Below are 10,983 nucleotides of genomic sequence, written 5' to 3' on the forward strand. Positions count from 1 at the left end.
CAAAGATGGTTCTAAATACTTGAGGAGTCTTAACAATTAGATAACCGCAAAGGACTCTAATTAGAATCGGAATTGGTTAGAGTCTAGGATAATTTGAACGTTGCTGCCCGGCCTTGCATGAAGTTGTTATGTGTTCTTGATGGTTTTTCGTGTTATGTGTTGCATGAGTATGTTGATCACTTGTATATAATAATCTTAGGTTTAATTTTCAGTAGATTATTTGTTAGAATTAATCAATCTTAAGCCCCCAATATTTCGATGTTTATATGTGAATACTTGTTTATAAGTTGTTTGGTTTATCTTCTTTCGATCGCCCTTTGGTTTCCCCGGCTAGAACGATCCCTACTTGTCTATATTACTACGATTGCAGGGTAATTAAATTAAAGTTGTTTGACCCCGGTTACGCGACACGTCAGTATCCTGCATGTAAACACAGAATTCTGCATGACACATTCTTCTGAACATGCAATGTATACAATGTTGTACCTAACGTAATTCACCATAACAATAAGGGCCACAGTTAGAAAACAACAGCAGTTAGTTTATAACTTACATGTATACAATGCTATATCATTCATGCCATTCCAAGGAGGAATTTACAACTTACATAGACCAAACAGGCCCAGTATCAACCCCAAATAGCAAACAGAATCAACTCATCTGTCAATATAACAAACGAGCCTATAGCAAAATACATTGGAATAAGGGTTCATGACTCTAAACTGACAATACACATGTGCGAAATTACAGAGGCTGCATCAAACTGCTTAGAATATTAAAACACCACATTGTCGGCATAGGGTGACCGCCAAATTCAACAAAACACATAACATCAAGACCTAATAATCAAAACAACATGCCAGACAAAGAGGTCTCAACCAATAGCAGCAGAACTACAACTATTCATTAATTTGACAGCTCTTACCAACCTGGGAGTTCACATCAGCCATGTTTACATTGTCATGGCATTCATCTCCTACAAATGTGTCAGTGTGAACGACATCAGAGGGTGACCGCTGCGTGGTGTATGCATTCTTGCTTTGGTTTGGCTCATTCCCCTCAAATTCAGATGTTGCTGGTATGTTCTCTTCATAACCATGCTCTCCCACATTCTCAGACGTCCCGGTCTCACCAGATTTCGAAGGCTTACCAGATCTGTCAGATCGGAGGGGTTTAGTCGACTTCCCAGATACGGCAGTCTTTGATTTCTTACTGGATTTCTGACATTTACCAGGCCCCTTATTGGTATATTTTACCAACGGACATCTGCGTTTGTTGTGACCTGGCACACCACATTCTCTGCACCTGTTACCTTCTCCACCGTTCACGTTTCCTGCATTCGCTGCAAGCACACTGTTTCCGTGCATACCCTTCGTTCTGGCAATCACAGGGTCTTTTAAGACATTGTCAGGCACCGGGTGTACCACAGGTTCTACCACACTTGATCTTTTAGCCTCCCGGTATTTCATAGATGTCTCTGTAAGCCCGGACAATTGAACAATGCCTGCATCAAAGCCTTCGGTTGATTGAGACAGATTATGACAAGCCTTCTTTGCTTCACACATCAGGGCTGTGTACCTCAATATTCTGCCTGACTTCTCATCAACACACTCAGCTACAATTGGAACCATTTTCAATCTGCCACCGCCTTTAGTCCACCTGTCTTCAATCAATGATTTTGGGTATACACTCACGTTCCTGTATTTGAGTACGCAGAAAAGGTGAGCACATGGCACCCCATCCGACTCAAATTGCAAACACGAACATGAATATTTCCCATCTACGGAACTGTACAACACCGTCCAACTACGATTAGGTCTCTCATATTGGGACAAGTAAAACATCAAGTCTCCTGACCCACCAAACTGAACACAACTTCTAACACTGAAACGGTTCTCCAACATTATCTGACCCTTTATAACAACAAATATATCATCCGTGAAGGTATTGAATGCATCTTCCTCAATCGACTTAAGGTGAGAGTCAAATTTCCTCTTGTGGTTTTTTGACTTGTAATCGTCCAACAAATAACGGTTTCTCAAAAAACAAACACCGGAATGAAATCTGGGCAGAAATTCACCCAACCGAGTGTGTCTTGAAACCCGAGTCTTAATCTTACCATTAATCCCCTCCAATCTCTGAGTGCTGCACATCCCCGCACAAAAGTTCCCCCTAAAAAATGCCTCCGCCCACCTATCACGCTTCTCATACAAAGCTGTAATCCAAGGATCTTCCTCCAACCCGTGTTTGGCAACAACGTCGCCCCACGCTTCCTCCCATTCATCAATCGTATACGAAGCATATACCATCTTCCCAGCTGTTTTTGAACCTCCACATCTTTCACATTCTGCCCAATGTTTCTACCAATGTGCCAAGCACATAGCCTGTGTCGTGTCGTAGGCATCAATTTTTTCAACACAGTACGCATAACTTCATCCCCATCCGTTAGAACAGTAATTAGATGTTTGTTATTCATGCTCTGAAGGAATTTCTCGATGACCCAACTAAATGTTGCCTCCTTCTCATCAGCAACAATAGCAGATGCAAACAACACAGTCCCTCTATGGTTGTTCGAACCTACAAATAAAATGACGGGACAACTATATATGTTGGTCTTGTACGTACTTTCTATTATGACAACATCACCAAAGGCATTGTAGTCAAGAAGGGACTCACTATCCCTCCAAAACAAATTAGCAAGCCTCCCTTCCCAATCGGGGGTAAATCTACCAAAAAAATGACCTTATTCACGTCCTTTCATTCTGAGCCAATCGATGGCAAACTCTGCATCGCCCCTCTTCATATAATTTTTTTTCACTTCATCTAATTTATTGTACAAATCTTTCAACATGAATCCAACAAACTCAGGACCCCCTGCTTTAAGCGCCATAAATTCATACGCAACACTAGTAGGCACCTGTGCCATTTGAAGAGATAGCACAACACGGACGTCATCCATAGTCACCTCCCTGCAAGATCATAGAAACTGTCTCTCATACGGTTCGGCAACTTCGTGATTGTGGTCTGGCACAAAACTCACAACTTCGTACTCCATCGTGCCCCTATTTAATCTCACCTAAAAAACAGCCTCACAACCTGTTCTTGAATACTTAATTCCCCTCAGAGCAGTCTTCATCTTCTTCTTCTTCTTCTTCTTATTCAATGCGGTTGCGTCCTCACACTCTTCTTCTTTTTCATTGGCGGCTTCTTCAGTAACCAATTTGTCCGTCTCGTAAACTTTCTTTCGCTTTTTCTTGGCTGCACTATCTTCATAACCTTGTTTTGAACAACACCATGCCCTCCTCCTCACACATTCGACGCCATTGATTACTGCCTTGTCATGCTTAAAACACCTCCTACTAAACCCAACAACAAATGCATAATAGGCATAGAACTTGTCCGCTTCAGCCAAACTGCTAAAAATTATGTCCTTCACGTCTTCAAATCTAAGCAACTTCATATTTTTTCCCTTCAAAGCAGCATACCATTCAGAGCTAAATATTGTTTTGTCTGTAATATCATCTACTCCAACAGATTTTGAATTTCCATGTTCATCGCTGTTATCCCTTCCAACTTCTTGTTCCTCGATCAAAATCACCGGATCTTCCATAATTTCTAAGGTATCCTTCCATGCATCTTCAATCAAACAATCCTCATCCTCGGCTGAAATGACAATATCGTGGTACTTTTCGTCGCTGAATTGGAGACCTGATTCATCTGTCTCGTCCATCTCGACACCGTCATCCATATCTCTTCTCTTTAATCTGCAAAACAAAACATTCTCCGATCAGCTATTCAATCCCGATACGTAGCACCGAATTCGATTTCAGAGTTATCGGGTATACAATTAACTGTACACCACTTAAATCACCTGGTATACAACAGATCTGTTAAACCCAATAGCCTATCGGATATTCATCGCCTTTTATGAAATGTGATCTCCATCTTCCACTCATGAAACACCTGCTCATATGCAAAAACACACGGTCACAATTTCAGTGTGCTCACAATGATAATCGCATCACTTCATGAGCTGTAGAACGTCCACACCTGCGGTGTATCGGGATCCCGTTTGGGTAGGCAACCTCAATCTACCATTTAGTCGATTATGGTTCCTGCTTTCCTCTTTCCCTTCGATAACAAACACTCACTACAGCCCAGACACCCAACTTTTTTTACATCTGTTTACACGACAAAAATAAAATATAATCCAAACCAAAATACATATGTGTATTTACCTCTATAATCTTACCCCGTATTTACCCAAACCCTCAAATACTAACCCCGTATTTACCCCAACCCTATACGTATCAGATAACCCACGTCACATGGGCAGACATCTGGGTGCAGCACCCTCTGACGTCTCCATATATAATTTAAGACTTTATCATCGCATCTAACCCTAATAGGACTACTTCTGATTGAATTAAACCCCAGAATTACTAATATCGTAAATTTTTATCAGAAGATTCTTTTAGATATAGTGTTAACTTTCTCTGAATTTACTTTCGATCTGTACCACAAGCTGAAACTACGAATACTAAATTTTTGATCTTCTTGTGTGTAAGTTGGACTATCAAGATAAGCAGCTACGCACAAGAAAACATTTCTGAGGTTTGTTCTCTCCCGGCCGAACGCCGCCGCCGGTTTTCCCGCCGTTGCATTCCAGCCCGAGAAAGGATGTTTGTCCATGAGAGTGGAGTGGTTACACGGTAGAAACAAGGTCTAGGATACGTGAAGTGGTTCTGGAGATCGGGTTGGCCGGGCAAATCGACCTAGATCTGTCCCTCTCGAATTGCCGGCGAGCACAGGTGAAGGGTTGTCTGGGTTTGTTGTAGGGAGGAGGGAATCAAGTGGATTTTGTGCTTGTCTGTCCTAGATTGGTGAGCTTGCTGCTTTGAAGAAGGTGCTCAGTACGGCAGGATTTCGAAGGACGTGCTGGAGTCGGTGGTTCGACTGGAAGGCTCGCCTTTTGCGTGGCGGCGACGCGCTTGTCCGATCCTGACGGAGCTGCGCGGAGTACGGCGATGGTGTGGAGTCTCCCTTGCAGCAGAGGTTCCGGTCTAGGTGGGCAGCACACGAGGTCTCACACAAAAGGCTTCACGAGCCTGGGCTTGGTAATCTGCTGGGTATTGGGCTTTCGCCTCATGATAAGGGCATGTGCCTGGGCCTGGGCTTTGGCCTGGGTCTGGGTTTTCAGCCCAGATGAGGTATCTATTTTAAATTTCACTGTACTTTACGTTTTGATGTTATTTAAGGCTTCAATTATTGGGCCATGTCACCCATGTGATGTATTTTTATCCCTAACTGGATTATTCTAGTTGGTCCCAATTCTTTCTAGATATTTGGTCACCCAACACCAAAACAACTCATCAACTACCATTGTGTTCCATCATGTGAACTTGTGTGGTTGCCTGCTTGAAGTGCAATTTTGTATTCACCTATTAGATTATGGGTGCTCACGTATGGGTTTATCACCCCCCTCCCCCCCACCCCCACCCCCCCCCTAATTTTGTTGGTCCTCTCTCGTCAGCCTCTTCGCTTCCATGACTTGGGTCTCGATGGTGGATTGTTTGGTGTTGTTCTATTAGTGGATTTCCATATTATTTATGTATTAGGATTTGATTGGCATCAGTGTTCCGACTCTCGACTGCTAGCGGCGATGGCGACATCAATACTAGCATGCTTGGGTGGTGAGTGTGGTAGATTAGTTGGTATTGTTAAGACTCACCCCGAATTTCACCCTAAAACTCGAAGTAAATCCTACGGGGACCACCTCCAAGGAAAGTTTACCGAAAATTCGGCATAACCTCCCTTGAAGATGGACAACTTTTCCTAATAATCCCTACCAACACTTCTAAAAATCCAAATCCAATATTAAACTCTTGGTGTCTTCGTGCTCCCCAAATCACAACATCTCCCAAATTATATACTAACTTTAAAAAGAAAAACTCACAACCAGCAACCACAGTTCAGAGCAACTCTATTTGAGAGGAAATGAACTATAAATATAAAAATGAGCGGAAGCTATACTATTAACTATGCCTCTTCTCCATGTACGCCCGACCTCAACTATGCTAATCTGCATACTGACATTTTTAAAACGAAGGGCCTAGGGAAAAACATGAAAATATTAGAGTGAGTGGATCAAAATGAATTTAATGAAAATATTTATACTTTCCCAATTTAAATTTTCATAGAAATTATGCTGCATGCGACAGCTCAAAGCTTTCTACTCACAAACTGGCAGATACATGACTAGCTCCGGCTAGTCTCCAAAACTTAATAAAATACAGCCTCTCAGGCTAAACTATATATATATGTATATATGTATTTACACTCGTCATACTCCTTGTATAATTTCTTATGAAGAATAAGAAAAATAGAAATTCATACAAGGCTATTAAGTTTGCGTCTAACGCTCACGTCACACCATAATGGAATTTTACCTCATTATGGCGGAAAAACACGAGTGTATATATACGTGCATATTCCTTATATAAATTACTAAATTTATATAGGGCTACGACGATTGCATCCAACGCTTACGTCACACCATAATGAAATTTTACCTCATTATGGCGGAAAAGCATGTATAGCTAGCTAGCATTTATTTATATACATACTATCCTTATAAACATCCAATATACATATCCACCGAAAATCTCATTTTCAGTAACTCTCCAAAAGATGAAAATTGCTAAATATCAGAGAAATCAATAAATTCAGCAGAAGAAAAACTTATCAACAATATAATGCATCACATGCTTTTAATTAAAACAAAAGTCCACTCACAACTTTAGGCATAAGCCCGACGAAATCCAATTCGCCACTCAAGTGAGGTCTCCTCAAATCCTGGCACAAAAACCATGCTTGGGAGCAAACTTCAATTTCAAAATAAATAATACTTAAATATATAACCCAAAACTCTTCCGCCTAACCCACTACCCTTTCTAGGGTTAAGCTTATCGGATTCACGCCAAAATCCAACCACAGCCTTATTTCCTTTATATCAACATTCTAAAACAATAATAAAGAAAATCCAACGGTCGGATTCTACCTCATTAACCGCCAAATTCACCAATCTATCAAAAATCCCAAACATATCCAAACAGCGGCGGCGACGAATGGAGCAACCGGCTGCTAGGGGAGTTTCCTCCCTGTTCGGCGGCGTAACCGGCCCGGTCACCAGCCCAGGCGAGGAGAGGAGGCAACGGCGGTCCAAACGGGACCGGTGCGGCCGCCTGGGTTGGCCGGACGGCGTCGGTCGGAGCCGGAGCAAATCCGGCAGAGTGAGGGAGAGAGAGAGAGCGTCGGGAGAGAAGAGAGAAGGGAGAGAGAGAAATGGTTTGGGCTTCCAAACCGGTCAACCCACTTAAAACCCAACTCTAACAATTTAACACCCCAAAAAAATACCCTATTAAAAAAAATTACCTTTTACTAGCTAAAATTTACCATTTTTACAGTCGTCACCATTTCCTCCTACGAATAATTCCTCAGAAATAATCGTCCCTCAAAACCCCTCTAGGGACCAAATAAACTATAATCTCGTTGACGGAGACGGTAAAATTCTTATTAATACCAAGCTAGTAAATAAGGTAAAATTTAAGGATCGGGATGTGAAAGGTATTGTTGCATCTTCTTATTTGTTTGTAGGACATTTGGTCTATATATTAGTGAGCTGTTAGTATCATCTTATTCTTTCTAGCTTGATCGAGTTGGAGACTCATGCTCTTTGTTTTTAGTAGTTTTCGGTCTTGCGTTTACAGGTGTTGTAATTAGGTTTCTTCCGTGATTAATGAATTATTTATTTCTCTAAAAGAAAGAAAAAAAATATAAGAAGCTCCGTGTTGGAATCGTTCAAATATGTTGCTTTGGCATGTTGCATGCCACTTATGCATGCTCGCCATGTTTGGCACAATCGACACTCTCTTGCTACAGATGGCATGGCTCTTCACCTTTGTATTGGACTAATATTTTTCGTCTATTTCAAGAGAAAAAAAAGTCGGTCTCATCATTTTGAATCCAAATGATTGTTATACTAACCGTTACAATTAATCATGACCGTAAACCTCATTATCCCTTGTAAAACGGTGACAAGAGAGAGAAGCTTGTTTTCAACCGTAGATAGCATAATGTTAGTGGGAAATTGGAAATGTCCAACTCATGCTATATATATTGTACGATGTATAGCAAGAATGAGCGCGTAATGAATATTCAATACACGTGTATCCACACATATTTATATGGATGACTAATAGGCTATTTTTCTGTTAACTACATCACTTATTTTGTTACGTGATTGTGATTGTCTTCTCTTCTCTTTCATGTACAAGTATAGATACTGCAGGTTTTTGTTTTGTAATCTTTAACTATCTTACATGTAGAGTCTTAGTATCTCTGATACAATTGTACTAGTTATCTACTGATCAAGCATTCAATACTAAGAATGAGCGCGTAATGAATATTCAATGCACGTGTATCTACACATATTTATATAGATGGCTAATAGCTAGGTTATTCCTCTGTTAACTACATCACTTGTTATGTTATGTGATTGAGATTATCTTCTCTTCTCCTTCATGTACAAGTATAGATAGGTTTTTGTTTTGTTTTTAATTGTGTAAAGTCTCAATACCTCTGATACAATTGTACTAGTTATCTAAGGATAAAGAGTTCAATACTAAGACTAGTAATTAATCACAGAATTAAAAAATTTAATCAGAAAGAAAAATAATCATGAAATAAAAAGTATCTTATCTCTCAAATCTCAACATCGATATCCCAATTTCCAATTCTGTATTCTCTGGAACTGTACTGCACAATACGAGCCCCAATGTACGAGCAGAGTCGTATTAAAACACCCCGACACGTACCCTTATAAATACACACAACTAAATCCATAAACCGCCTCATTGACCATATCCCAACCCTAACCACATATTCCAATTCACAAAGAGCTAGCTGCGAGAGAAATGGAAGGTATGGATCATGGTAATCATGACATGGGTTCCATGGCACCACCGCCATCCATGGACGGCACGACGATGATGCCTCGCCGGAAAATGATGATGCACATGACCTTCTTCTGGGGCACAGCCGCCGAGATCCTCTTTTCCAAATGGCCAGGCACCAACACCGGCATGTATTACGTGGCACTACTCTTCGTCTTCGCCCTCGCTGTCCTCGTCGAGTGGCTCTCCCATTGTCGAATCCTCAAGGCCGGCTCCGGACACGTGGCAGCCGGACTGGTGCAGACCCTGTTGCACTGTCTCAGGGTCGGGCTGGGTTATATGGTAATGTTGGCTGTCATGTCGTTTAATGCTGGTGTGTTTTTGGTTGCTGTGGCTGGGCATACTTTGGGGTTCTTCTTGTTTGGGAGTAGGGTTTTTAGGAAATCTGTGGAGGATGAGAAGAACTCTGATCTTCCTCCAATGAGTTGTTGAATATTGATGATTGATTTATGGAATTAATTAGGACATTTTGATTTTTAATTTCATTTTCCATTTCATTTTTCACTTGTAAGTTGTAACCCTACCTATTCCAATTGAAATCCCAACTTAGATGATATTTTGTGAATTCATATTATCAAGATGATAAATTGGGAGTGAGAATTAGTACTGTAGGTGCCCTGTGCCCAAATTCCCCAAATGAAAGCAGTGCCCATTTCTGCAGTATTGGCTTCAGAAGCTATGGATTATCCCCTGCATGGTTTAAATGGAAAAAATAATGAATTCAGATCTCCTCTCTTCTTTTCTTTGGTCCAAGTTTTAGAGGGTAGTACCATACATATATGATATATACTAGGTAATCTTTGTTACTTCTCTGCTACGTTGCATGGAATCAGATATGGAAACAAAGCGTTTGGAAATGCGGAAGCGTTTTTAAAAAAAATACTTAGAAGCAGAAGCGAAAGCGTTTTGGAAGCGCGGAATAAAAATAAATATATATATATATATATATATATTATAATATAAGAAATAAAATATGTATTTACATTATACTTAAGAATGTAATCTACATAGAGAAGGTTTTGCATGTCTTCATTTATTAATTTATTCTGCTCCTCATACCTCTTTCTTATCTCTCTGTCTCTCTTCTCTCTTGTTTCAGAACGGTGGCTAGTAAGTGGTAACTCATAGATTATTAATGAAAATTTTCAATCATAGTTTTGTTTATAATGAAACTGAACAAATAGATTGTCATATCATATCAATTGATTCACAAACAGATTTAATTACAAAAAATTGTCATTGCGCTTTCGACACTATGACCACCGTCGCGTTTCCAGTCCTGAAGCTTGCGCTTCCTTCGCGCTTCCAAAACCACTTTTTCCGGAAGCGCGCTTCCGCTTCCGAAGCGGGAAACGTGAGTGAGGTCAAGCTTCCGTGCTTCCTAGCTTCTTTGTGACAGTGGGTGGGTGGGTGAGCATTTACGGTTATGGTATAAAAAGAATCATCCATTCGAAATTGAATGCATTCATTTACCAACCATTTGGGGATCCATTTTTGTAGACCCAATGAAAGGAACCATTGATTAAGAATGTACGGTCAAGATCCTTCTATTAGGCAATATTAGGAAGACTTGTACTACAAGACAATCCCGGTTCCAATGAAAGGCCATCATTTTTTTTCTTTTTCTTTTTTCTTTCTGATTGAGGAAATCCAATGGTGGAATGATACACGATAAGGGTGTCTAGCCCTCGTGTCAAGGTTTTAGACTTTTAGGTTCTTTGTTTAGCATAGGTTATTTGTTTTCTAGCATAGTTGTCTGCCTTTTGGACGTATATTTTTGGATTTCCCTTTCAGCATTTAGTTGTAGAATAAAGAGCTTTGCTCTTGATCTTGCATCAAAGCATGCTCCTGCCTCACCTAAAAATAGTTGGTCGAATTGCTTCAAGGCCAATGAAATATATCAAGAGCAAAAGAGCATATATCAATGAAATATATCTTTAAACAAAAAAAAACAAAAAAAAAAAAAAAA

At 40.4% G+C, this 10,983-nt stretch overlaps 2 protein-coding genes across 2 annotated transcripts; one reads left to right on the forward strand and one right to left on the reverse strand.

The window, feature by feature from the left end:
* Positions 1 to 899: 899 nt before the first annotated feature.
* Positions 900 to 2,309, reverse strand: LOC101294719 (protein FAR-RED IMPAIRED RESPONSE 1-like). The gene has a single exon (XM_004309672.1). It carries the CDS (start codon positions 2,307 to 2,309, stop codon positions 900 to 902), a length of 1,410 nt encoding a protein of 469 aa, XP_004309720.1.
* A 6,619-nt stretch (positions 2,310 to 8,928) lies between these two features.
* On the forward strand, positions 8,929 to 9,548 carry LOC101294131 (copper transporter 1-like). Its single transcript, XM_004309671.1, has one exon. It carries the CDS (start codon positions 8,976 to 8,978, stop codon positions 9,444 to 9,446), a length of 471 nt encoding a protein of 156 aa, XP_004309719.1. The 5' UTR covers positions 8,929 to 8,975; the 3' UTR covers positions 9,447 to 9,548.
* Positions 9,549 to 10,983: the final 1,435 nt, after the last annotated feature.

Source organism: Fragaria vesca, unplaced genomic scaffold (genome assembly GCF_000184155.1).
Source record: "Fragaria vesca subsp. vesca unplaced genomic scaffold, FraVesHawaii_1.0 scf0513027, whole genome shotgun sequence".
NCBI lineage: Eukaryota > Viridiplantae > Streptophyta > Magnoliopsida > Rosales > Rosaceae > Fragaria > Fragaria vesca.

Bases quoted from the DNA above. Each gene is read 5' to 3' on its own strand.
- LOC101294131 (XM_004309671.1), top strand. From the start codon at position 8,976: ATGGAAGGTATGGATCATGGTAATCATGACATGGGTTCCATGGCACCA.
- LOC101294719 (XM_004309672.1), bottom strand. From the start codon at position 2,309: ATGGTATATGCTTCGTATACGATTGATGAATGGGAGGAAGCGTGGGGC.